The sequence below is a fragment of the Balearica regulorum genome, chromosome 17, assembly GCF_011004875.1.
Source record: "Balearica regulorum gibbericeps isolate bBalReg1 chromosome 17, bBalReg1.pri, whole genome shotgun sequence".
NCBI classification, from domain to species: Eukaryota; Metazoa; Chordata; class Aves; order Gruiformes; family Gruidae; genus Balearica; species Balearica regulorum.
This window is the reverse complement of record NC_046200.1, coordinates 4,680,505-4,706,820: the sequence shown is the minus strand read 5'-3', so window position 1 is coordinate 4,706,820 and position 26,316 is coordinate 4,680,505. Positions and strand designations below refer to the sequence as shown.

Genomic DNA, 26,316 nt, shown 5'->3' with positions numbered 1-26,316 from the left:
TTGGCAAAGAGCCGGGAGGCAGCGGCGGAGCCCCCCGGGCAGCCCCCCCCACCCCCCCCCCCCGCAGCCCGCGGCGGCAGCTCCCGCCACCGGCGCCGAACCCCGCGCCTGCGCGCGCCGCCCCGCCCCTTTCTCGCGAGACCTGGCGGAGCCCGGAAGCGGCGGCCGCCGGGACCCGCACGTGTGGCCGGGCCGGGCCGCTCCCGCCGCCGCCGCCGCCGCCATGGGCCGGGCGCGCCGCAGGCACAACTGGAAGGCGCGGCTGCCTCAGGGCTCCGTGCAGCCCCCGCCCGCCGCCGAGCCGCTGGAGCTGCCGCTGGAGCTGGGAGGTGCGGTGGGCCCCGGCCCGGACGGCGTGTCGGGACCGCTCGGCCCGGCGCGTCTCGCCTCTTACGCGGGCGTTATGCTCGTTATGGCAGGCGTGAGCCGGGAGCGGGGGTAGCGTGGCTGTGGAGGTGCTGAGATGAGAAGGGTTGGCGTGTCTTACCCTTTCGTTGCGAGCGGTAGCGTTATCGTTTAAAAGTTTATTCGGGGCTTCGCATTAATTGCTCTATTCAAGCAATCGCTGCAGTTAAGGAAGTCTTTATGAAAGCGGTTATTGAAAATATTTTTACCTTTCACGTTTGCATTCTCGAATATTATTTAAAAAACACCCCACGTTTATTATACTATTTTTATTACTCGAACTTTAGCAAATACGGGGGTTTAGTATTAAAAACTGCTGGTGTGTGGGAGAGGCGGGAGGCCGCAGGGTCACCCCAAGGCATTCTGTGGCCTGACCCTGGGGAATTAGGTAAAAACTAAATAAAAAAAGCAAGAATTTCATAGGGTTGTTACGTAAGTCAAGGAAAATTACCCTCACGGCCAGAAGCGAGCGCAGGGTTATCGAGCCCCCGGTTTTTTGCCCTCGATGATGATGTGGGACTTTTTTTTGGCCGGGGGCGAGGGTCGTGTCTGTTTAAAACAGCTAAATCTGGTGTGGTTTGCGATAAGGCTGCGGGCGTGCTGAAAATAACCCTCCTGGCACAGGGGAATAATCGAACGCATGCTTTCAGATGAAGCAACGCTGAAGGGAATTGATGGAAGTAATGCCCTGGTCCTGCCAGCAAAAAAAGCCAAGAAGAAAAAAATAGCCTGTGTTGTGCAACAACAGAAGAAACCCCTAAGCAAGAAACAGAAGAAAAACCTGCAGAGAGTTTTAGAGCAGAAGGAAAAGAAACAACAGGTACGTTGCGGCAGGCTGGTAACTCCAGCTTTGTGAGTTCTGTTACAGTGAGAGCTTAACGTCAGCGTGTGGGAAAGGTTGGTGTTGAGAAGCAGCCGTTGAGGTTTCCCTTGCGCTGTGACGCTGTCAATCCCCAGTACGCGATGCGATTGCGCCGCTGGTGTGAAAAACCAGAGGTGGAGCGATCGCTCTGCAGAGTGGTGTTGGGATGTGAAGTGTCCGGGGCCTCTCAAGGACGTGCAGATGCTGAAGCTGAAGAGTTTATCTTAGGATGGCGTTAGCTGTCCCTTCGCTGGGCGTTTTGGCCAAAACACACCACCACCCATGGCCTCGTGAGCGTAACTCCGCGGGGAAACGCATTCCCCTCCCTCTCCGTGGCTCAGGTGTTGCAGGAACGCACCGTTTCTGGGTCCTGGTTCGTTTCTGGGTCCTGGTTCCCATTTTCTCTTTGACCCTGACCGAACAGGTGAGTGAAGTACATCACTAGCAGAGTAAATGACGTTATATTTTAAAAGCACTCTTACAGATTGTATGAGAAGTTTTGTCCTGCTGCAAAATGCAAAGCTTGATGCACCCCTAACTCTGCTACTGCTGGCACTTCTGAAAGAGTTATTTCCAGCTCTTGTGTAGTTTCTCTATGCAAATAGAGCTTTTCCATCTTTGTAAAAGCTTTCCAGGCAAAATTCCTGTTCATTTTAGCACCTGAGTAATGGCTCAGATGAATGAACTCTATTTTTGGAGGTAATTTTAAACTGTGGCTGTCTGACCTCTGGTCTGCGCCGTGTCCCACGTGAGGGAGTTGAAGGGAGCCTTCCATTGCGCCAGCCCTCGCTCCAGCGTTTTAGTTTGAATCCATTTTCGTTGCTGTTGTTTGAAGGATGCAGCTGAGCTTTTCATTGCGGCGATGAAGGATCCAGGCTCCATTTCTGGTTTTGCTGTAGTGCAGGGCTGAAATCCTCATCGGGGAGGACTTACCATGTAGCAGCAGCAACATCTTTACAACTTCACAGCGAGATTTGCCAGAGCACACCCTTTAAAACTCAAGCAGAAAGCCTGAAATTAAATTCTTTCCTTGTGAAAATAAGCACTAATTTGTTTTTTTCCCCCAAATAGCGAGCTGAGTTGCTGAGCAAGCTGAACGAGGTCCAAGCTTCTGAGGCAGAAATGAAACTTCTGTACACTACTTCCAAACTGGGCATTGGGGAGCGCATGTATCAGACTAAAAGGTAAAGCATTATTTGGAAAGAACCATTCTAATTTATCGCTGTGGTTGAAAACTTGGCAACCTTCTTAGCTTTTTTTGCTCGATTTATTTTTTTTTTTTCTTCTTACTGCATACAGGTTCTTCAGAATAGATTGATTTAAATAATTTTCTATTTTTAGCTGATAATACTGTTATTTTCTTGTTTGACTGACATCTTGAGATGTTATTTAAAATAACTTGGTCTTCCCTTTCATAAGGAATGAAGTAGGTGGCAATTACATCTGCATACTCTTACACATTATGCTAAACTACATAATTGGTGGATAAACGTTTACTTTTTTTGTTGTATTGGAAAACATCAACTGATGCAGTCCTTAGTTACAGGATTTATCAGAGCTGCATTTGGCAGAAGCTGAAATAAATTGAACTACAAAGATGTCTTCTAAAGAAATTAATAAATAGCAGTATAGAGCGTGCTTAGATGTGAATCCAGCAATCAGGATTTTCCTAGCAGGGCTGTGAAAACCTCCAAGAATGGAGATCCTTGGAGAACTGGGTTAACCTCTCCGGGTGACCTGTTCTGGCGCTGCACTGCACCCAAGGGGTGGAAGTTTTCCCTATTTGAGTAAAACCTGGGTTCAGGCTCAGGCGGTCACTTCTGATGATGAGACTTTTCTGGTTGGTGTGGAAGACGTGTCTGGCTTGAGGACCTGGAGAACATTGGCCCAAACGTAGTTCACGTGTTGATGTTCTGTTCTAGGATGATACAGGAGCCAGGGACTGCCGTACCTGAGAAGATCAGGAGCATTGGTGGTGCAAACAAGAGAAGACGCAGCTCAGATTCACAGTCGGAGCCTGAGGAGGAGCCCAGTAGCTCTGAGGAGGAGAAGGAAGAGCAGATACAAGAAACTGAAAAGTCTTCAGCGAGTGATTTGAATACTGCGGAAAAGCCGGAGGAGGCTGCGAAGGCGGCAGTGGCTAACCAGCAGCCGGCCGGTCCGAGTGCGCCCGTTTGCCAGACAGCCTCTGCCAAACCGCCTTGCAAGCCCGCAGTGTTCATTCCGGTGGACAGGTCTCCTGAGATTCAGGTGAGGCTCTGTGCACAGTGAAGTGCTTGTTAAGGGGCTGAGGATTATGGTACCTTCCATCAAATTAGGTGACTGCGGACGCCGCAGCATTATCTTTTGTCTCTTGCCAACACTGCCTGGCAGCAGTGTCCACGTAGGGTCCTCGGTCTGGCAGGTTGTCCACGTACATTTCTGAGCTTTAAGTCTGTCTAGTCTAGCAGAAGGAAAACTAGTTTTGTTTTAGGATATAAGCATTTGTGTCTACTTTAAAATAGAGAATCTATTAGCAGTCTTTTGTTGTTCTTCCCTGGAAAATCTTGTGAAGTCACTTTTAGCTCTCCATTATGCTGTATCTTCTGCTGGATAGTTTCATTCCATTTGCCGTAGGTAGGGCGTTCTGTAGAAATGGGAAAAGCTCTGCAGTTTTTGCTTGAAGTGCTGTATTAATAAACTCGAGGGACTGTGAAGTTTCACAAATAGAAGTGCAGGGCTTGCCAGCTGCTTTCTGGGAAGCTGTTGGGATGACTCTAGTTCTTGGATGTGCTGGTGTGATACTAGCTGGTTTACAGCTTCCAAGCCACAAAGCTTGCAGAATTCCTTTCTGTGGGCTGAGGTAGGTAACTGTTTTCAGTCCTGGGGAAAACAAAAAGGGACCAAGAGACAAAACAGCACAAGTAAAATGTGTGTTTTATATTATTTAGGAAGCAAGACTAAAGCTTCCAATCCTAGCTGAAGAGCAAGTTATCATGGAGGCCATTAGTGAGAACCCCATTGTCATCATCTGCGGAGAGACGGGAAGCGGTAAAACCACCCAAGTCCCGCAGTTTCTCTATGAAGCTGGCTATGCCAGGTATGAGTCGCCTTTTATATGCAGCAAATGTAATTAGAAAAATTCAAGCTGAGCTCAATCACTTCTGATTTTGTTTCTTTTCTTTTGATATGGCTGAACTGAACCCGGTCTTTTCTGTGCAGTGGTAGTGGCCATGTTGAGTGGGCTTTTACGAAATCTGAAGGGAGTAAGACCGACTGTAAAAGTCTGTCCATGTAAGCAATCTTTTGAAACCTCTATGGTAAAAGTTTTCTTCAAAGTCTTCAGAGAGGGGCTTTATTGCCTGCCCATCTTACATATTTTAACAGAGGTTTGTTTTCACCTTTGCAAGAAAATGTCCATACTTCTAAAAAAAAAAATCTTTGAAAATAGCTGTGGCTCGTCTGGCACTATTGGTAACGCTTCTAAGCTCAGGCACCTCCTAAGATGCTCCTTGCGAGCTGCAGCAGGGTACATCCAGCTCCTGTGCTGCTGCCCCAGCCTGAGTTTCTTCTCTGAAGTGGACCCCGTGGCCAAAGGGGTGTCCGGGGGGGCTGGAGTCCAGTGAACTGGAATTACGGAGACAACATTTGGGGAAAAAATTCTCGTGACACGTGCCTTTTAGATCAATACACATAGATGGGCAATCCCAAAGTGATACTATTGTATAAGTGATAACTACTTAATTCAGAGTCACTGTGCAGAAATCCTGTTGTCATCTTTCTACGTGTTTCTCTCTTTAAAACAGCCAAACAACCCCTCCTTTTCTTTCCTTCCCTCTTTAGTTCCAACGGTACAATTGGGATCACTGAGCCTCGGCGTGTGGCTGCAGTGTCCATGTCCCAGCGGGTCGCTAAGGAAATGAACTTGTCGCACAGGTGAGAAAAAAGCTTGGGACCTCGCTAGGAGGATAACGCTCGGGTGCTCTGTGTACCTGATGGACTGAAATTGAGACTCGCGCATTACTTGTTCCGTCTCTGGCGAAGAACTGTGGGAGGGTTACTTATGAACTCATCTGTGGGGTTGTCTATTAAAAAAAAACCCCACATGCAGATTTGTTGCTATTAATGGTTGTAAGTTACTTATCAGAGAGAAAAGTAACTTGATGGAGTGTGGGAAGTGGTCTTAGTTTGTCTCCGTATGAGAAAGTGTCCCATAATGGTGAAATAATTCGAGGTGAAATTGCTGTATAACCCAGCTTCTGGCGGTTTGTGCACACTAGGCTCTGGGGAGCTGCCGCTGTGCTTTGTCTCTTGGCGTGGCGTCAGGTCTTAATTTCATTAGGCTGAAGGCTGCCTCCTGGTCTGAACATGAATTTTCTGTTTCTCCCCATGCTTTTTCTTGTGGCTACCCTGGTATTGCCTCACAGAGTGGTTTCATATCAGATCCGATATGAAGGCAATGTTACAGATGAAACACAAATCAAGTTCATGACAGATGGTGTGCTGCTGAAAGAAATTCAGAAGGTAAGTTGCTATCCTTGGTGTTACAAAAAAGACAGTATTTTGTTTTGTATAGCTAGAAAGAGAGGCCAGTTGCTTTGCGTGGATTTCTTGCCAACCTTTCAAAGCAAAATCCCTTTCAGCACCGGAGATGTATTTCATCTCAACCCTTTATTTCCTGCCCAAGCTGGAATGGTAGATTATCTCGCTGTGTAAAAAGAGAGCGAGGAAGAGAGTCTGGGGGAGTAGGCTGCTTCGTGTAGGGTAAATGCATTAAACTCTGCTCATATATGTGGGAGAGACTACAGCCATGAGGATGGCAGGGGTCAGTGTTTGTGCAGCCATAGGTTGTCTTGACTTAAAGATGGTTTTGGGTGAGGCTTCGTGTGGTGAAATCACTCTCTCTTCTCAGGACTTTCTGCTTTCGAAGTACAGAGTCGTTATTATCGATGAAGCCCACGAAAGGAGTATGTACACGGATATCTTGATAGGCCTCTTGTCTCGCATCGTGCCCCTTCGTGAAAAGGTAAGAGAAGCAGAATTTCCGTGTTAGGTGCAGGTGTGCCGGGAAGGGGGATGTTAGGCATGAGGAGGGTCTGTGTGACAGAAATCTGTTAGAAACCGTGAAATAATGCTCAGATAACATGTTTGTCTTTCTGTATGATTGAAGAAGCACAAAGCCTACAAAAAGGGGAAAAATAGTACATGTTCATACCTGTGGAGTGGTTTAGAGGCAGGTCACTGTCAGCATCAGGATTGTTAGCGTGGGGTTTTGTGTATTTTAAGACACATTGTGTTTGAAGCTGCACGTGTCCTGTCGCTCGACACGGTGCTCTTGGTGTCTTAGATTTTGAGCGCCTTGGTGCTGAAACTTGTATCCAGTCCTGCTAATAGCTCTGGGTTCGTGTGCCGCGTAGCTTACCTGCGCGTCCTGTCAGGCAGAGAATAACACGATTGTGTCCCTGCAGAAGGGGCTGCCGCTGAAGCTGATCGTCATGTCAGCTACCCTTCGCGTTGAAGATTTCACCGATAACAACAGGCTGTTTTCTGTTACACCTCCTGTTATTCAGGTATCGTTCTCCTCACCGGGATTTGCGTCAGATGTAATGGCTCAAATACAGTGAGGGTTTCCTTTATAAAATTCACTTAAAAATAGGGGCACTCTAATCTTTCCAGTTAGTGCTGATATCAATTAGTTATTTTGTTTAGACTGTTGTTTCTTTTGGGACTTGGTGTTTTTCTTTCCACTTTTATCAGAAAACTGCCCAAGCAGAATCTGGTTATCTTGAAAAACTGTAAGTTACAGTTCAGGAGAACTAGGAAAACTCAGTCCGAGTTGATGGTCTGAAAGAGAGAAAAGTGTTGGTTTCTAGCTGGGTTTTGTGGTGTTCAGGGTAGATGACACTGATAACTTTCTGTGGGTCTGGTGTTTTGTAGGTTACAAAAAACAAGAGCTGAACAGAAATACAGGGTGAGCTTTTCTAGTTCTCCCGTGAAAGCTGTAATGATTGTGCTGGAGTTACAACAGCAAACAATCCCTTTTTTTTTGGTATTTCCTCTCTAGGTAGATGCAAGGCAATTCCCTGTAACCGTTCATTTTAACAAGAAAACCCCCCTAGATGACTATAGTGGGGAGTGCTTCAGAAAGGTGTGTAAAATCCATCGAATGTTGCCCCCAGGTAAGGTCACTGCCAAGAACCTCTCAAATTCTTTACACTTAGCATGTCTAAAGTTTTCTGGGTTGATTTTTTGGGGAGGTTTTGTTGTTTTGGGGTGAGGTGGTGAGGGGCTTTTTTTGTAAGTTGAACATTTGACTGCAGTGATGTATTGTGTGCTCTTACATAGAAGGGTTTTCTTGTGAAAATTACCCTTCAATTAAATCGTAGTTACATTAGCATGCTTCTCGAGGGAATAGTAGAAGACAGATGTGGTCAAACACCCTCTTCCTCCATGTTACTTCACAGTATGTTCAACCTATCTTTTATCAAGAATGAGATCTGAAGCTTTCCAAGGTGAAATACCTGTGCTGAGGTTGAGAGTGATTTCTTCTCTTGCAGGTGGGATTTTGGTGTTTTTAACAGGCCAGGCAGAAGTTCACTCTCTCTGTAGAAGGCTAAGGAAAGCCTTTCCATTCAAAAAAACCAACTCTGCAGGTAATGCTCTAGAATAAAGGACTGTTAAACTTTGAATTTATGTCACTGAGAACTGAGCTTGCTTTACACCTAAAAAATAAAAGCTTTTATTTAAAAAAACCAAAAAAACAAGGGTTGGGGAAAGGGCTCAGTGTGGATGATTTTGCTGACTGATTGTTAAGTTTGTGCTGGTTGTCGTTTGTGTTCGGGGAAAAGGTTTATGGGTACGATGCCTTCCAGTTCCTCAGCATCCATTGCATCTCTTCACTTACTCTGTTGGTTGTGAATTAAACTGGAAAAGCTACTGCTTATTGGAGACTATTTTTTTGGGATAGCGGAATTTCCCAAGATGACTTTAGAAAGTTAGTTAAATTCTAATATAGCTCAGCTAATCGTCTCTGAAACCTCAGGGTATGCAGTGCTGCTGCCGATCCTCTGTATGGTTCCTAAATGGAATGATAACGTTAAAACTTGTGCGTCATCCCTGTGCCCTCTGCCTTCAATGGGCCTGTTTGCTTCTCTCATACCATGACACTTTTTGAGTCCTCAGAAATATGGGAATGGGACCAGACTCTCCCCACTACCTTTTCTAAGAGGAAAGCATGCGCAGCTAACAGTAATTCCACTGGCTGTTTTATTAGGAGGAGATGATGACAAAGAAGAATCTGTGGAAGAAACCAGAAAATTTAAGAAATCGAGGAAGCGGAAGAAAGTTATGGTAATGTGTGATGGCTAGAATTCCTCCAAGAGACAGGAAGGAGCAGGTACCTCCCTGCAAAACAGTACTCCTGTGTAGCTGTGTTTCTCAGCAGCCTGTTCTAGACTTGCCCGAAGCCTTGTAGCCTACACACGTCCCCTTCAGGAAATGCGGGAATACTGCCGACGCTGGTAACTGCTGCATTACGAGCAGCAGAGTGCTAAAATGTGTCCCTGGATATTATGGGTAGGAGATTGATTTCAGTTGAGTACTGACCATTAAAACTGTAATGGAAGGAGTTCCAGACGTGCTGGCTCCAGAGCTGCTCCTTAGCTCGCCATTTGTTACCCAAAATTGGGACTGATCTGTGTCGAAGGGTAGCATTTGGCTTCCGCCCAAATCCTGCATGCGCTTTGTTAGCAGGAGATCTTGATGTTATAGATATACTGTCCGCTGACATTGGATCCTGGTAGCTGAAGGGGCCTGAATTAAAGAAATTTTACCCTTTCTCATTATCTTCCAAGTGAAGAAGCTTGGTTTGGCACAAGATGCTGTTTAAAATATGTGGGTTATTTTCCCCTGACTCTCACTATTACCAAATGCTGAACCTCAGCCTTGAAATACAAATGAAATCTCTCAATCCTGCTGTCACCTTCAGGTCAACAAATGTTTGGACTAAGTGCTCAGCTTTGCTTTCAAAGCAATAAAAAGTCCTGTTTGTGTGTGTCCCCCCCGCCTTAATGCTCTGTGGTCGTCTTTCCTGTCTTTCTCAGACACTCCCCAAAATCGATCTGGACAATTACTCTGTTGTACCAGCGGATGAAGGAGATGAAGACAGAGACGCTGAAACTGATGATGATATTGCAGGGTCTGATATCGACCTTGATTTAGGAGATGGAGACTCAGAAGAAGGTTTGGAACTTATGAACTAAAGATTCTCTATCTCCTGTCACCTGTGAAATGTGACATAAGCTAGTTGTCCTTTGCTGAACTGGTGTGATAGCACATCAGACCTGTGTCATGGGAAAGCTGTTAAGATTTTCCAGCTTCAGCTTTGTACCAAATACTTTGCTGGGTTTAAATGAAGAGGTGTTTGTGAAGACATTGTTGGGGCTAAGCCTGGAAGTTGACTTACCATGTATTTAAGAATATTGGTTTGTTTCCTCACAGATGAGAAACCAGATTCATCCCTTCCACTTTACGTGCTCCCGCTCTATTCTTTGCTAGCACCAGAGAAGCAAGCAAAGGTAAAGGATTTATTGTCACAATGAGTAAATGATCCTTATAGATATGTGCCATCGTTGTCTGAAGTCACATGTGCTTTGTGAGTTCAAATTTCCATCTTGGACTATCCATCCGTGGGCAGACTTGAATGGCCCAGTGGGCAAGTTGGGATGGGATCGGAGCAAGCCTGGCTTGGGCTGGGATCTCCCTAATGTGCCCCTTCACCAGGTTGGGAGAGATGAAAAGTGGCAGTCCTGCGGCATGTTAAAATTAGTCATGGCCACATCAGGATCCCGCAGCCAACAGGCAGTTCGTACAAATCCTTGCGTTCCCTCTTGGGCTTCGAAGGTGGCAGCAGTATGTCTAAATGAGTCTCAACACTGGTGTCTGCTCCACCTGGGGCCCCTGTGGATGTTTCTGAGGCATTAACTGAGCTGGATAGAGAGCTCCAGAGCTGGAGACAAAGAGTTAAGCCTTTGGTCTCACTCCTGGGTTTTGCCTGCAGTGCCATATGCGTTGTCATCCCTTTGCAACCCATCCAAGTTGACTGTCTTTTTTCCGTTGTTGGCAATGCCATTCAGGTGTCCATCTGTCTCTTGTAGGTATTCAGGTCTCCCCCTCCTGGCACGAGACTCTGCGTTGTAGCCACCAACGTGGCTGAAACATCGCTTACCATCCCAGGCATCAAATACGTGGTTGACTGTGGAAAGGTGAAGAAACGCTTCTACGACAAAATTACTGGGGTTTCGTCTTTCAGAGTCACTTGGATATCTCAAGCTTCAGCTAACCAGCGGGCAGGTCGGGCTGGCCGGACGGAACCAGGGCACTGTTACAGGTTAGCTACCTGCCGCGGAGAGGGTTTGGAGAAACAAAACCTGAACGAGTTTCAGTGTGAATTTGACAGCTTCCCTCATCCTGCCGCCCCTTTCATGAGGACCTAGTGCTGCTTGAAATGTTTTGGTTTTGTCTGCTCTTCACTCAGGTAGAAGAGGTGAAGCCAAACATGGACTGGTGATGTTGGTTTGACAGTTTGGCTTCTCTGGGGGGCTTTCTCTTGCTGAAAACCTTTATTTTGGTGGCCAGATTAGCATGGGTTCCACTCCAAGCCAAGCCAGCTTTTTGTGAACAAGGCGGTATGCCCCAACCATGTAAATAATTACATGGTTATGTAAATAGTACGCACAGCTGCCTTTTTTTAAATCCCTTAACATTTTTTCATGCATATCTTTTGAGTTAAGATTTCTTTTAAGTCTCTAAGCAGCATTTCTGATGCACTAGGTTATACTCTTCAGCAGTCTTCATGGACTTCGAGAAATTTTCTGCTCCAGAAATAACAAAGCGACCGGTAGAAGACTTGATTCTGCAAATGAAAGCATTAAATATAGAAAAGGTGAGGTGTAAATTGGCTTTGTACTACAGCGCTCATTAAAGTGGTTGCCCCTAGGAGCCAGAAACAAACACAAATCTCTTTTATCGTCATTGCTTGAGGCTGCGCCTTGTGTTAGAAATTAGGATCCCAGGACCTGACTTTGGTTCTGCAAACTGCAGAAGCTGCTATAAATTCCACCAGGCCTTAACAGACATGTTTGTTCAGGTAATAAGAGTTTTCTTATGTTCTTAATAGTAAAAAAATCCCTGTCCAAACCAGGGTTGTCTTTTGGAGACACTTGAGCACTTTCAGAAAGCACAATACTCAAAAGTTAGAGCTTAAAACAGCCAGCCCTAGGCGGTGCCTGGAGTCAGTGGCAGCTAAGGGTGACGCTGGTATTCCTGTTTCCTAATGTTCTTGTTCTGAGCGTTTCCTCCCATTATACGTTCTTTCCTCTCGCTCCTGGCAAACATCCTAAATGTTTTTCTTTGGTCTGTGTAACCAGTGGGGAGGGTTTCACACCCTTCCAGGACTTCTTACTGCCTTCAGACTCTGTTTTGCAATGGGAGCGGTGTCGGTGATGTACTGAGCGGCATTTTCCCTTGGTGTCTGTAGGTAATCAACTTCCCGTTCCCAACACCACCTCCAACAGAAGCTCTTGCAGCAGCTGAGGAGTTGCTGATAGCCCTGGGTGCCTTGAAGGAACCCCCTGTGACAGGAAGGTAATGTCTGTGGTCTCCCACAATTTCCTCTCGGCACCAGGTATCGAGGCAGTGGGCACTGCTGTCCTCCCGCCTGCTTTTCCATCTCGGCCCTGGCATCTGAGGGTGCGCTTTTGTACAGAGATGGGCATCGTTTTAACAGTCTCTGGTTCACCTGTGTTTGTTTTGCCTGCCCTGGGTGCCTGTGGGCAGGGAAAAACTGCTGGGAGCTGCATGAGGAAGAATCTTTCCCCCCAGCCTTTGGGACCAGCATGTAACAAAACCTGAGAAAACACATCAAAATAACCGGGCTGCCAAAACCAGAAACACAAACTTGTTCTAATGCAGAAGTTACTTCATTACAAAGATTTTTCTCTTCCTCTCCCAGGCTGAAGGAGCAGCTGGCAGCCAAGCTGAGTTGCCCTATTAGTCCCCTGGGCAGAATAATGGCCACCTTTCCTGTAGCCCCCCGCTATGCGAAGATGTTGGCGTTAAGCAGGCAGCACAACTGCCTGCCGTACACCATTACCATAGTGTCTGCAATGACCGTCCGGGAGCTTTTTGAAGAGTTTGACAGGTGAGTGAGCCTGACATCCTATTTACAGGATGCATCACCTTGTCACAGCTGACGCCTCTCTTTGAGGCCTCTCTGCGTGTAAGCACAATACTCACTTATGCTGTTTTGTGTTTCTTTTAGCCCAGCAGTAAGTGAGGAAGAGACGGCGAAGCTGAAGGGGAGGAAAGCAAGGCTTTTACAGATGCAAAGGATCTGGGCTGGACAGGGGCCGATGCAGAAGCTGGGAGACCTCATGGTGATGTTAGGTATCGCAGACAACGATTTCCCTGTACTCTTAACTTCCATTCTGTTCTCCCCGTCACCGTGAGCTCTCAGCTTTACACAACCAAGCCACCCCCGTGCTGTAGGGCTAAGTCCAGCAGCATATTTTCTAGTTTGTTCTCTGAGCAGCCTGCCGGTGTCCCAGGCTAACAATGAGTGGGAACTGTGATACACACATGTCGACCGTGACAGTACTGTCCCGCAGTTGGTTTAATTAGGAGAACTGTTGGGCTGAGTCGTTTTCTCTACCTGACTCTTCACTTCCAGGAGCAGTGGGGGCCTGTGAATACGCTGGGTGTACCCGTAAATTCTGTGAAGAAAATGGGATCCGATACAAAGCCATGCTGGAAGTCAGGCGCTTGAGGGGGCAGCTGACAACAGCAGGTGAGTGGGTTTTGAGAGGAATTGCTGTGTTTATTCTCTTTCCAGGGGTGACAAATCAACTGGGCTGTTTGTTGCAACCTTTTCTTTTCTGTTGAATCTTAACTCACCTTTTTTTTTCTCCCCACAGTGAACTCGGTCTGCACTGATACTGGCCTCTACGTTGATCCAAAGATGAAGCCCCCAACAGAAGCTCAGGCAACTTACTTGAGACAGATTGTGCTGGCAGGGCTGGGGGATCATGTTGCCCGCAGAGTTCAGGCAGAAGAGCTTCTGGATGAAAAGTGGAAAAATGCCTACAAGGTAAACAGCTTGATTTGACCAAATTCCTCTTCCCTGTCTGTGCCGCAGAAAGACAGTCCCGTGCAAAGCCTGGGCTTCTGGCTGGCATTTGTGCCGCATGTACTGGCTTTCTACAACTTCTCTCCGTAGTACTTAAGTTTCCAGTGTTGCAATTTCCCAGTCTTCACGTAGGAATTGTTATAAAAGAGCTAAGAAGTAGCATTATTCCATCTTGTAAAGTGCTTGATGTCTCCAGAGAAGGTGAAGCAGAAAATTATGGGGTTATTAAAAGCCTCCTTCACTTGAGGAAACCATATAAATGTACATCTGAGAGAGACTGAAATTAGATGCAATCAAGAAATTGGATTGCCAGTAACTCATCGTACTCTGCTTCCATCTTCTGTGCTTTCTTACAGACCGCTCTCCTGGACGACCCAGTGTTCATCCATCCAAGCTCAGTCCTCTTCAAGCAGCTCCCAGAGTTTGTTGTGTACCAAGAAATTGTTGAGACGACAAAACTGTACATGAAAGGTGAGACTGCTGTGGTCCCTACTTGTTCTGCAGGAGTTCAGAAGTACCTCAGCACAACGTTTCCCTTGCTGCGGTGACTGAGCGCTCTCCTTACAGAGTGGTTGTGTCTCCTGAGATTTGGATCCTTATACTTTCTAGATCTGGACCAGGGGAAAATTGGCCTGGTTTATTCTTCCTTTGGCAGAATGGGCTGGAGCAAAGCTCAGCTTCTGAAATAGCTGCTCTGCACCAGCCCTGTCAGCAACACGTACCTATGGCCAGTCTCCCAACAAAAGAATGTACAGTTGACTTGAGAAATGAGATACGAGTAAATCTGTAGAGATGAGATCCTGACCGTGTGCTTTACTCGTGGGATTGCTTGCGAGCAGCAGCTCCTGGCAGTAAGCCTGCATTCAGGTGTGTGTTTTCCCTTCCTAAGGTGTGTCCGCAGTCGAACCCGAGTGGATTCCAGCCCTGTTGCCACCGTACTGCCACTTTGGAAAGCCTCTGGAAAATCCTCCTCCATTTTACTGCCCCGACACAGGCCGAATTCGCTGTCACAGGCCAAGTGTCTTCTGTAAGTGTCTTGAAAAGTGTCACTCGGTAGTTTTATCCGAGAGCTGCTCTGTAGTTACTGTTAACGCTGCTTTTAACAAGACTCAGCAGACCCGAAAGGTCCAGCTTTGGACTGTTCAAAGAGCTTAACAGCAGTTTGAGTAGCTCCGTGGGATTTGTAGCATTTCCATATCAGCATCTTCCCATTGGCATGGGCATTCTATGGCCATCTGCTCCCCCTGTGAAGGAGCGAGGCTGGGTGGATGCTGGCAGGATCCTCCACTTCTCTTAGCACCTGTGTTGTCACATCTCCCTTGGAAATGTCCCCTCCTCTTCGAGCATTTAGGAGACTCAGTGTGATCTTTCTTTCCAGATCGAGTTAGCTGGCAGCTCCCTGCTGTGGAAGTTGATTACCCAGAAGGTATTGATCGCTACAAATACTTTGCCAGGTTCCTGCTTGAAGGAAAGGTGAGTGTGTTCCAGCTGCATTACTTCCTTGATGTTATCAGTAAGTTTTTAGCCAAGTTTTTGGAGGAGATGAGCTTTGTGGCTTCTTTCTTTGTGTGCATGCCCATTCCTCATGACTTGCTGGTGGCTGGAGGAGTTTGCTGCAGTTGGTGGGGTCGGAAAGATATCTTTAAAATACAAAACAGCATGAAAATCAGCATTTGGGTGAAAGAGACCCCCAAATTTAAGTCCTGGGTTTTTTGCAAAGGAGAAAAGGTATAGCTCATGTCTTTGTCCATTCTGAGATACAAGTCATCTAGCAAGCCAGTCAGGACAAGATTGGTGTGGAGACGTGGATGGGAGAGAGATGGTAATAGAGGGTATGGGATGGAAATCTGTAGAAGTCCAAGTTCATTGATGATTGTCTCCACAGAACAATTAATTTACCTTGTTCATTATATACTCCTTATAACAAATCTTCCAGGTCATTGAAAAGTTGAGTCCTTATAGCCGGTGTCTGCTGTCCAGCCCCCTCATAATGCTGAAGACGTGGTCCAAGTAAGTTTAGTTCGTTATCTCCACTGAGGACTTTTAACTTCCTTTTAAATTAAAAAAATTCAATGCTGGGAAGGGTGTTCTAGATAGTGATCTTGGCTGTAGCTACAGGGAGAGGAAAATGAGTTTTCTTACCAAGAAAAATTGTGTCTCAAGAGAATTGGGCAATTGTAAGGGCAGTAATGGAAGAACACATGCAACCCGCTGGTCACACTGACCTCTGCGGGCTGCTGCTTACAAATAAATTGCTCACATGTGTAAGGAACTGTCAGATGAGCACTACTACTTTCCTTGCTTTTCTTTGCAGTTTGGCCAATTATCCTGTCTTTATTTCTTTTCAAAAACAAGTTTCCAACAGACCTTGTTTTTCTTGTGGTTTTGATTACATTTGTAGAACTGTGACCCTCAAAAGGACTGTCAGGTATTGCTTCCCTCACTATCCCCCCGATGTCCTCGCTTGTTTACCAAAACAAGCTTTCTCTGAGGCTTCTAGGAGTTTTCATGGAGTTGATAGATGCAAGGATTTTGAAAATCTTCAAGTCACTGATGTTATCTGAGGGTCCTACAATGACAAAGTGTTTCCCTGTTTTAGTCAATTCGGAGTTCAGCAGGGGAGCTAGGGATTCCTTCTTGCTTTACTGCGTGCTGTGCAGCTGCATAGCAGACAACTTCACGCTGTCAGCAACAAGAGCAACCTGCTGCTGGTTCTAACAACAAAAAGTTGTGGTAGGGGGAGGAAGCTACTTCTAGTGAACTCTACTTTTCTGAGCCAGTGCTGTGTGTCTGTATCCAGAGGTCATGTGTTTCTACATCTATATTTTAGCCTTTTAAAAATATGAAGAGTAAGCTGAATGCTGTAACACTTTGCTAATGAACATTGTTTTATTGCACTGTTTTATTTTGGACTGATTTAGACTTCAGCCCAGGACAGAAGCCCTCCTGCAGGCTCTAGTTGCAGAAAATTGTGACAATCGCGATGCTTTACTGGCTGCATGGAAGAAAAATCCTAAATGTAAGTGTCCTGCTTGCTTAATTATTAGTCATATCGGTGCAGGCTTTGCAGTACCTCAACTGCAGTTGGCATTTTGAATTATAATTTTAAAAATGGACAGTTTCACTTGATACACTCCAAATATTTCCTGTTTTCTTACCAGAAAAAATAATGCTCTGTGTTTGGTTCTTGTGAAGGACTGGAGTTTCCTGTACTTTAGAAAGCAACATTTCTTTGAATTTTAAGGGTGGGTTTTTTTCTGTAGTTCTAATCACAGTTAAAATGTTCGGTTTGGGCTTTTGAAAAAATAGACTACAATGATACTGTCAGTGCATACAGGAAAAATTCTTTGCCAGGTAAACTGGATTTTGTGCGATATTAGGGTACCAGTTTGTCACAGTTCTTTATAGAAGCAGCAGCAAAGTATAAAAAAAAAAAAAAAATCCTCCAAGTGGGATTGCAGCAATAGCTTTCCCAGTAATTCTCCCATACTTGATACTTTTATAGCTGCCTGCAGGTGTCCAGGCTCCAGCACTGTGACGGAAAGCTGGTCCTTGCTCTCAGCCGGAGAGGTGCCCTCATTCCCCAGCCTGCCTGCGAGCAGCCTGACGCCACAGGACCTCATCTTACCAGCAAAACCGCTCCAGTCCCTCACTCCCATACCCTTCTTGTCACTCCTCTCTTTCGTTCCAGATTTGCTCGCAGCCTATTGTCAGTGGATCCCTGAAGCTATGCATGATGACCTAGCCAAGGAGTGGCCACCGGTAGCACTGTGAAGTGCCTGGCTCTGTTCTCAGTGGACTCCTCTTCTCCAAGGTGTTTGGAGAGCTTGGGTTTCCTTGGAAATCTGATGACACAGATGGACTTGCTAAGTGTTAGTGATACCTTTTTGTAAGTGAACTGGGTGTTATTCTGTTTTCTAGGAAGCCGCCTGTGTTCCCAGAAGCCTTACCAGTTGTTGTGCTGGTATTTTGTAATATTAATATTTGGATAATTTTATCCATTGTATTTTACAGATTTTTTTTTTTTAATCTGAAATTTCTCTTTGGACTATATTAGTCATATGGACTATAATAAATATGTATAGTTCTTGGTTTGGATGGGAGAAATGTTTTCTGTGTGAGATGCTGCACTAAGCAGCAGAATTTCAGACCTTTGTGGACCCTTCCTCATGCGTGACTGCGGATCCAAAGGCAGACCGAACCTTTGGTCTTCGTCGTGGGTTGACCCTGGGCAGCAGCTCAGCAGGACAGGAAGCGCAAAGTGAGAAAACTTGTGGGTTGAGGTAAAGATAGTTTAATTAGTGAAGGGAAGAAGATGAAGATGGAGGAAAAAAAGCCAAAGAATGCAAAGGTAATCCCTTGCCACTTTTCACATGATAACAGTTGGTATCCAAGCATGACATTGTACGGCACAGACCGTCCCTTTGGCCAGCTCAGGTCAGTTGTCCTGGTTGTGCCCCCTCCCGGTGTCTTGCCCACCCCCAGCTGACTCCTGGGGGAAGCCGAGAAGGGAAAGAAGAGAAAGCCCTGACGCTGTGCAAGCACTGCTCAGCCACAGCCAAAATACCAGTGTGTTATCAACACTGGTTTAGTCACAGATCCAAAACACAGCAGTAGGTGGGCTGCCATCAAGAAATGAACTTCAGCCCAGCCAGACCCAGTACAGTCCTAATATTTCTTTTCCTGCTTCTCTGGGAATTTGCCATGACTTCAGGGTATCCATTAATCTTGTTTTCAATATTTTTTTTTTCAAATCTCATACCTTGCTCGCTGCTGCAAACGCTCTGATCTCCTGGTGCCCTTGCTCTACCAGTACTGTTTTGGACAGCCTGGTGCTCCTGAGCCACCCTGCCTTTCATGGCCTGGAGCACTTTTGGGAACGCAGCAGCTTTTAAGAAACGGGGCAGACTTTAACTACACCATCTGCTAATTTTGCAGCAAGAAATATCGGTAGTCCTGGAAGAAAACGTATGGCTTGAGTTTACCTTTCCTTTCACCTAATCTTTTTCCTCCTTGGTAAATACTGAGCTCATGCTGTGTTAATTTGCTGTTGCTTCTACGTGAGAAGGTGCGGGCAGGGACCCTCCTGCCCCCACGCTCTGGAGGAAGCTGGTGCAACTCGAGCACAGAAGCTGCTGGAATTCCTGCACCCGCTGCTCCCATGCACGGCAGGGGCTGCAGGCCAGGACACAAATAACTGTTAAAAATATCTAACGCTGATGAAACATTAGCTTTTGTTTTTGAGTAAGAAGGGAAAATACCCTGTTGTAGCTGTGTGTTTGTAACGCAAATGCTGCAATGCTGTAGTGTTTAGTAATAACCGCAGGCAGGAGGGTGCTGTGAGCTCTTGGTTGGGCTCCTTTCTCAAGCAAGAATTGCAGCAGAAGTTTGCAAACTGTTTTGTGCTCGTGGAAGGGAACGAAAAAAAAGAAAATATCGAGCCTATTTACAAAATACAAAACTGAAATTAGGGCTGCTTCGGGAAACTGGATAAGAGAAAGCAAAACAAACGCCTTGGCAGGAAACTCGCCCTTCCCCCGAAGCGGGGGGAAGAAAAACAAGTGGAGATGCCGGGGATTGAACCCGGGGCCTCATACATGCAAAGCATGCGCTCTACCACTGAGCTACATCCCCTGGCTGTTAGCGTTCTCCGCACAGCGCATGTACAGGGCTCCGCACGCCGCCCGTCAGAGCCAGCGGGCGGATCGCTCCGCTCCGGGCCGGCAGCAGCTGCGGGAGCGGCGCCGGGGCTGCGCGGCCGCCGTGTCCGTGCGAGCTCCGCGCTGCGGGAAGCGGCCGCGTCCTTAGAGTGGAAGGCGGGAACATCTTTTCGTGTGTCCGTCCTCGTTAGTATAGTGGTGAGTATCCCCGCCTGTCACGCGGGAGACCGGGGTTCGATTCCCCGACGGGGAGGCCGCATATTTTGGTCCCGGTTGCGGTTTTCCCGCGGCGGGCACGGGTGGCCGCGTCACCCCCCGTGGGGGGCAGCCTGTGAGGTCGCAAAGTGAAGCGGGCCGAGCTGTTTTTTGATGCCCGGAGAGGGGGGGATCGGGTTCCGCCGCTCTCCTCAGCGTGCCTTCTGCTGGGAGCGCCCCGCCGCCGCCGCTGGCATTTGGGGGTTGCTTGGGACCCAGCCCCACCCTGCGGGGTATTGGAAAGCAGCGCGACCCTGGAACCGGGCGGTGCCGCCGTGTGGGTGAACCCCGGGTGGGGAGGGCGGGCAACGGCCGGGGCCACGGGCACCCACGGGTGCGCTGGGCGGGGTCGTATCCGCGGCCAATGTGGGGGCTTTCGGGCGCCGAAATAGCTCAGTTGGGAGAGCGTTAGACTGAAGATCTAAAGGTCCCTGGTTCGATCCCGGGTTTCGGCAAAACGTTTTTCAGCCATCACTCTATGGCTGACGACGGGTCCTTTTGCCGCCGAGCGGAGCGGGACCAGGTCTGCGGTCCCTGCGCCGGGCGAGGGGCAGCTGCCGCGGGTGTCACCGCTGACGCGTGTGCGGATTTTGCGGCAGGAACCGTTTCCCTGTGGGGGCGACTGCGGTAAATCCCCTCTGCCCGACGGGTGCTCCGGTATGGCCGGACCCGCCCGAATGAGCTAAGAAGCCGTCCTCGTTAGTATAGTGGTGAGTATCCCCGCCTGTCACGCGGGAGACCGGGGTTCGATTCCCCGACGGGGAGGTTGCATCAATTTTTTTTTTAAAAACTTAATTTTTCTTCTGGCACGGATTTTTCTAATTTCCGAAGGATTAAAAAAAAAAAAAAGCCCAAAACAAACAAAAACAAATACCACAGTTTTGTGCGTGCGAACCCAGAGTGTTGCCGTACTTCTAAGAGCTGTCTGAAGTCCACACGTAGCTTCGCGCAGTGCCGCCCTGCGCTCACAGCCCGATGCCGGGGCAGGGGCGCACACGGCTGCCCGTGTCTCCTCACTGCGTGGCGGGGCGCTGCCCTCCATTCCCCGCATACACCGCTGCGCTGCTTTCCCCCATCGGTCCCGTTAAAGGAGGAGAGCGGGCGGGCGGGGAGCGCGGCCCGGCCGGGCACGGACCTGGCCGGCAGGCAGGGCGGGCAGCGCGGGGCAGGGGGATGTAGCTCAGCGGTAGAGCGCATGCTTTGCATGTATGAGGCCCCGGGTTCAATCCCCGGCATCTCCAGCACAGCCTTGCTCTTTTCTTTTTTTTTTTTTTCTCTGATTGATGTATTTTATCCAGGGTTAAACAACAGAAAACTGCACCGTGAACCCGCTGCCCAGGAAGGCCCACGGTGGCAGTTTCCCAGTGGCATAAAATGGCTTTTTTTTTTTTTTTGTCATTTGGTTTTCCTCAGGACTATGCAAACACACAAGATTCTCGTGTGTCTGGGTATTTCAACAGCATATCCAGCTCACTCTGGTAGGGGAGACCTGACTAGCAACAGATGGAAAACTACCTTTCCTGCCAGAGCAGTTAAAATGCTCCTTGTGCTGTTTATTTACTGGTGTTCTTCTAGTTGTTATTTTGTGCCAAATGTTTGGCTACAGCACTGCTAAGTGTGAACATCCCTGTTGTAAACAGCTCCCTGGACAAGATCTCTCTGGGCAGCTGTACTTCTCAAACATCCCCTGCACATGAACACAAGGAAGAGATGGTTCCTGCCCCAGAGAGTTTGAAGTAATATGCATGAAGTGTCAGACTTTTGGGGATGGAAAATCAGTATTTCTTGGTATAACAGGTCATGGCCTATTAGGACCAACAGATTATTATTCACCAAGCTTGTCTTGAAATCATAGCAAGGGGTACACTACACAGTGTAGGAGAAACACGGAGCGGCTTTGTTCACAGAAAGCCCCTCCCTGCTGAGGAAAGCACTGTTCTGCAAACCAGCCAGACGTATTTAACGGCTCTGTTGCAGCAGGACCTAACATCTGCCTTGTCGTGTGAATATAACACAAATCTGAACCTTTAGGAATGTGCTGCTCCACTGTTTGGTTCAGACATCAGTTACAAACTCACTCAGGATGCTCAGCAGTTGGCTGCTCACCCTAAACACACAAAGAACAGCACTCTATCATCTTAATTTCTTCCCATTGCAAAACTCCATCTTGTCACGAAACACATTGCCACATGCCTTTTCAACTATTTTCAGACCAGTCCTGAATGTAACTAAAAGAACTAGCTTAGCATTCTTACTCACTTTCAGATGAGGAAAGACCTAAATCTGAAAGGCTATTCCCATCTTTTATGTTTGTACAACTCCAAATGCACATGATTTTAACCTGAAACAAAACCAAAAGACTTTTGTGGATTTTTTTTTTTTCCCCAGCTAAATGACCCGGGTATTTGAGATTATTATCACTATTACTCCTGCCATGGTGAGTTTTAACACAACGCACCAGTGGTAGAGAAGGTCCCCAGAGGATTCTCCTCCTGTAAAAGCTCCATGTGTCAGACGAACGCAGGCCGGTTTCCTCAAACCAATCACAAAGCTGTTGCTGGGCTGCTGGGCCTCTGCTCCTTTCCTGCTGGTGTGCAGCCCTGGGTGTTATCTGCGTCCCTTTGGTAGGCAGCGGTTTTCCTTGGGTGCAGGCAAACACAGGATCGTGTAGGCGGATTGAACCGAATGGCATCTCATGAATCTTGCAAACAAAGCCCCATTTTGTTCTCAGCTATGCCCTTGAATCGCTCTAGAGCTTGATTAGGATGGCACAGGAGCCAGCAGAGTGCAAGAGATCTACCAGAAGGTGCTCTGTGAGAACAGAATATGAAATAGGCATTATTATTATTACTTCTATTTATGATTGATTTTACCCCCGTGGCAAGTCCTTAGTCCTGAGTTATAAACTCCATTGTATCTGAAATGCATACTCCACTTTATGTGTGCATATATATATATACTCACTGATTGTACCTCAGGCAGAGTGATGCCTGCAGGACTCAGATCTCTTTGTCCATCAGGCCTTTTTCATCCCTTACTTCACCTCTCCCCTCTCTGGGCTGCCTGCTCCCTGTCCCCTGGCAGGAGCCTCCTGCAGCCTCCCTGCCTTGGTGTGGTCTCTGCCCTTCAGGCTGCTCTGGCGGGCATCTCAGCATCGTTACGGCAGCTGGACACCGACATGTTTTCCCCGTGCCTGGTTCCACAGGCCATGGTGGCACAAACCTGCCGGCAGGCTCCACCTGTACCAGGCCCAGCAGGTTTGTACCTGCTCACACCAGTCCTGAGCAGGGGAAACCACACTCCCCCGCTGCTTCTCTCCCTCTAGCGTGCTGAAACACATCGGAGGCTTCTTAAATAGAAATACACGTTTTCCTTGGGACTAAGACAACGGTCCCTCTCCCTGCAGGCACCTCAGAGCTCTGCCCTCCCGGCAGAGCTGCCCCTCACCCTACCTCTAGGAAGAAAATCAAGGAGGCACTTTTGAAACTGTGACGCAACTGCAGGGCTTTAAATCCCTGAATAAAACGTAAGGCGCTGACAAGAACCTGTAGCCACAGAGGCGTCTCCAAAATTCGAAGGGCTTGGCTCCCCGAGGCACCGCAGCACACACCTACCCCCGCCCAGGCCCTGGCCCCGCTCCGGCAGTTCCACACCAGGTTTTTCCCCACGCTCCTTTGCGCACTTAATACCGCCCCCCTCCCGCCAGCCCGGGTCAAATCACTTCGCAAGCACTGGCTCCTCCGCGCTGCCGGGCCTCGCTTCTTTAATCCCCCAGTAGAGCTGTGGCGGGCGCCACAGGAAAAATAGTGCCTGGCGGAGTGATCTGAGCCGCGGGGGCGGGGCGAAAGAAGCTATATAAGGGGCGGGAGGGGAATGTGTGGCGCAGTTACGGTTGTGCAGAACTCGGAGTTGTTGTGCTGTCCGCTTGGCCCGCGAGCGCTGTGGTGAGTGCGCCGTTTCTTGCTTTCGCTGTACTTTCGCGAGTAAAGCGGAGGATAGCGCCGCTCGTTGTTGTGGCGGCGGCAGGGCTTAGATTCGTGCTAGCTGGCCGGGTGGGAGATATGTGTGTGCTGAGGGGGAAAAGGGATGTGGCTGAGGAGATGGCGGGCTGCGGGGGGAGGGGCGCGGGCCGCGACGTTCCCATTTCCCTTAGTGGCAGCACCGCGAGCCGGTGGCGGAGATGGGCGGGAGGGGGGAGTGCGGGCAGCCACCGGGAAAATGGCGGCTGCGCACGCGCAGCGGCATCTCAAGATGGTGGCCGGCGCGCGCCTTGGGCGGGAAGGGCAGGGGGGCGGGTGGCTCCGCCTCTCTCGGGCGTGTGGGTTGTTCCTCTGCTGTGATGTCACAGGGCGGGGCGGCAGGCCCCTCCCACGGAGCGGGAACCCAGCGGCGTGTGCCCCGGGGGGGCTCGCTGCAGCTTCCTGTGGCAAGGAGGGGGAAAAGTAACGACAGTGACTTGTCTTCTTCCAGAGAAAAATGCAGATTTTTGTGAAGACCCTGACAGGCAAGACCATCACCCTGGAGGTCGAGCCCAGTGACACCATAGAGAATGTCAAGGCCAAGATCCAGGACAAGGAAGGCATTCCTCCCGATCAGCAGAGGTTGATCTTTGCTGGCAAGCAGCTGGAAGATGGTCGCACCCTGTCTGACTACAACATCCAGAAGGAATCCACCCTGCACCTTGTGCTGCGCCTGAGGGGTGGCATGCAGATCTTTGTGAAGACCCTGACAGGCAAGACCATCACTCTGGAAGTCGAGCCCAGTGACACCATTGAGAATGTCAAGGCCAAGATCCAGGACAAGGAAGGCATTCCTCCCGATCAGCAGAGGTTGATCTTTGCTGGCAAGCAGCTGGAAGATGGTCGCACCCTGTCTGACTACAACATCCAGAAGGAATCCACCCTGCACCTCGTGCTGCGCCTGAGGGGTGGCATGCAGATCTTTGTGAAGACCTTGACAGGCAAGACCATCACCCTGGAGGTTGAGCCCAGTGACACCATTGAGAATGTCAAGGCCAAGATCCAGGACAAGGAAGGCATTCCTCCCGATCAGCAGAGGCTGATCTTTGCTGGCAAGCAGCTGGAAGATGGTCGCACCCTGTCCGACTACAACATCCAGAAGGAATCCACCCTGCACCTCGTGCTGCGCCTGAGGGGTGGTAACTGAACTGGCTGGTTGTTGCTTGCTTCCTTGTAAAAGTTTCTCTGCACTTGTTCATTCCAATAAAGCTGTTGCATCCGCAAAAGTTCATGTCTCACGTTATGTGAACAACTGTTTATGCCGTTAGCCAATTTTGCTAATAAATTATAATTACATAGCTTTCCCATACAGGGGTATTGCAAAACTGCCTTATGCAAGGCTTACGTGGTACTAATGCTTCAGCTCTGGTTTCCCTGAGGTTGTATAAGTGTTCTCATGACTAGCTGAAGTTCAATGCCAGTCTGCAGATGTTATGCAGCTGTTAGGTTGTATAAGCATGTGTGTGTAACATGAAACTGCAATTGTTTCTGAGCTGGGAGGTTTGATAACTGCTCTGCCCAGTAATTCCTGGTCCTGCCCTTGGGGGGTTCATCCAAGGCCAGCAGCCTGCTCTGAGGCTGTGCTGGGCAGCCGTGGAGTGTAACTTGGCCCTGCAGCCCTCAGGCCTGGGGCTGGAGAAGTGGTGTGGCTAGAGTGAAGTCTTGCATCATCCAGTTATGGGGCAGACTTTTTTAAAAAGCTTGAGCATATTGAGCAAACTTCAGACATACTCGGTTCCTTATTTTGGAGTGTACTTTCATTCTAGCTTTCACTAAGTGGAAATACTACAGTATTAATGAGCTAAAGCAAACACTAGCTAAAAACACTAGCTAAGGGAAGTCTCCACTAAAGTACTTCATTGTGAAGTGGAGGTGGCTGAACGTAGGAGCTCACCAGTAGCTAACCACGCTGTGCTGGGGATGGGGCTGAGCAGAGATGGCCCTGATGAGCTGGGGTGGGACTTTGGAAGGGGATGTAGTGGGGGCTGAAGTGATCTTACACTGTTCAGGGGAAGGGTGGGGTAGGAGGGTTTGACTCGTAAAGCAGATTGCTAATTACCGGGAGAAGTGGAAGATACTTTTAGTGCCTTGTGGTCTGCGAGGAATGTGTTTGGATAATGAAGATCTGCTGAATTGGAGGAAGCTTTTGATGCCACTGAGCTAAAACCCATGCCAGGTAAGAGCTGGTGCGTGTCATGTTGGGGTTCCAGGTGTGTCGCTGGAGGGCTCCATGGGATGGTGGTAGGTGCTGGGCTGGGTGGGAGCTTCACGGGTGGTGCTGGTGCAGTGTCCTCAGGGACCCTTCCTCCATTTATGTAGTCTGGAATTGATGGAACTGAACCCTCCAGAAAAATGAGCAATAAAGCTTGAGATTGTATGGTTTTCTGGCCTCCCAATCGCTTGAATTTTTGCGGCAATTGAAAATGGAGCAGCTCTTGTGCAGGGTTGGGTATGCTGTGATGGGGCTCTGTAAGTGTGGTGTCTGATCCAGCTCCGGGGGCTTCTGGGGTGAAGGGAGTTGCTCCTGGGTAAAAAGGAAGCAGCTGCAGCCTGGTTACATTTTTGTAGCTCCTTTCTCTATGTGCCTGGGAAGCTTTCCCTTGGAAATCCAATGATAAATAAAGCAAGCTGGAAAAAACTGCAGGCAGTTCTGGTTTGAAGGCAGCTTGATTGCTGAGGGGGAAGAGCTGCAGGAGGACATGAGGATGCTCCATGAATGCCCAAAGCCTACATGACTGACTGCAGCGATGTGTTTTAAGGAATTGTTTTATTTTAAATGCCTGTGAAAAAAAAACCCTACAATGCCATACTTAAAACCGACAATGCCGTAGAAATATGTAACAGCCTGGCGTGCGCTCCAAGAAGCTGTGCTGCAACCAGGCAAAGCGGAGAGCTTGGAGGAGAAACCTGTGCCGTGGTCTCTAAGCTAAGCCCAAGTGCTGATCTCTGCAG

General features: G+C 48.4%; 2 protein-coding genes and 5 non-coding genes across 7 annotated transcripts; 6 read left to right on the top strand and 1 right to left on the bottom strand.

The window, feature by feature from the left end:
• Positions 1-141: 141 nt before the first annotated feature.
• DHX37 (DEAH-box helicase 37) lies at positions 142-17,528 on the top strand. The gene is made up of 27 exons (XM_075770200.1): positions 142-329; positions 1,056-1,225; positions 2,339-2,451; positions 3,190-3,517; positions 4,198-4,346; positions 5,090-5,182; positions 5,674-5,770; positions 6,159-6,272; positions 6,715-6,816; positions 7,311-7,425; positions 7,804-7,899; positions 8,520-8,596; positions 9,349-9,487; positions 9,746-9,822; positions 10,402-10,634; positions 11,078-11,189; positions 11,784-11,890; positions 12,258-12,446; positions 12,567-12,691; positions 12,975-13,091; positions 13,219-13,391; positions 13,787-13,901; positions 14,320-14,457; positions 14,809-14,903; positions 15,367-15,440; positions 16,352-16,449; positions 17,122-17,528. The coding sequence occupies exons 1-27, from the start codon at positions 224-226 to the stop codon at positions 17,202-17,204; spliced, it is 3,435 nt and encodes a 1,144-aa protein (XP_075626315.1). The 5' UTR covers positions 142-223; the 3' UTR covers positions 17,205-17,528.
• Positions 17,529-18,992: 1,464 nt separating this feature from the next.
• On the bottom strand, positions 18,993-19,064 carry TRNAA-UGC (transfer RNA alanine (anticodon UGC)). The gene has a single exon. It is a non-coding gene; the product is annotated as a tRNA-Ala (tRNA).
• A 207-nt stretch (positions 19,065-19,271) lies between these two features.
• On the top strand, positions 19,272-19,343 carry TRNAD-GUC (transfer RNA aspartic acid (anticodon GUC)). The gene has a single exon. It is a non-coding gene; the product is annotated as a tRNA-Asp (tRNA).
• Positions 19,344-19,727: 384 nt separating this feature from the next.
• On the top strand, positions 19,728-19,800 carry TRNAF-GAA (transfer RNA phenylalanine (anticodon GAA)). The gene has a single exon. It is a non-coding gene; the product is annotated as a tRNA-Phe (tRNA).
• Positions 19,801-20,038: 238 nt separating this feature from the next.
• TRNAD-GUC (transfer RNA aspartic acid (anticodon GUC)) lies at positions 20,039-20,110 on the top strand. Its single transcript has one exon. It is a non-coding gene; the product is annotated as a tRNA-Asp (tRNA).
• Positions 20,111-20,514: 404 nt separating this feature from the next.
• On the top strand, positions 20,515-20,586 carry TRNAA-UGC (transfer RNA alanine (anticodon UGC)). The gene has a single exon. It is a non-coding gene; the product is annotated as a tRNA-Ala (tRNA).
• A 2,565-nt stretch (positions 20,587-23,151) lies between these two features.
• On the top strand, positions 23,152-24,673 carry LOC142604321 (polyubiquitin-B). Its single transcript, XM_075770199.1, has 2 exons — positions 23,152-23,289; positions 23,816-24,673. The coding sequence occupies exon 2, from the start codon at positions 23,822-23,824 to the stop codon at positions 24,509-24,511; it is 690 nt and encodes a 229-aa protein (XP_075626314.1). The 5' UTR covers positions 23,152-23,289; positions 23,816-23,821; the 3' UTR covers positions 24,512-24,673.
• Positions 24,674-26,316: the final 1,643 nt, after the last annotated feature.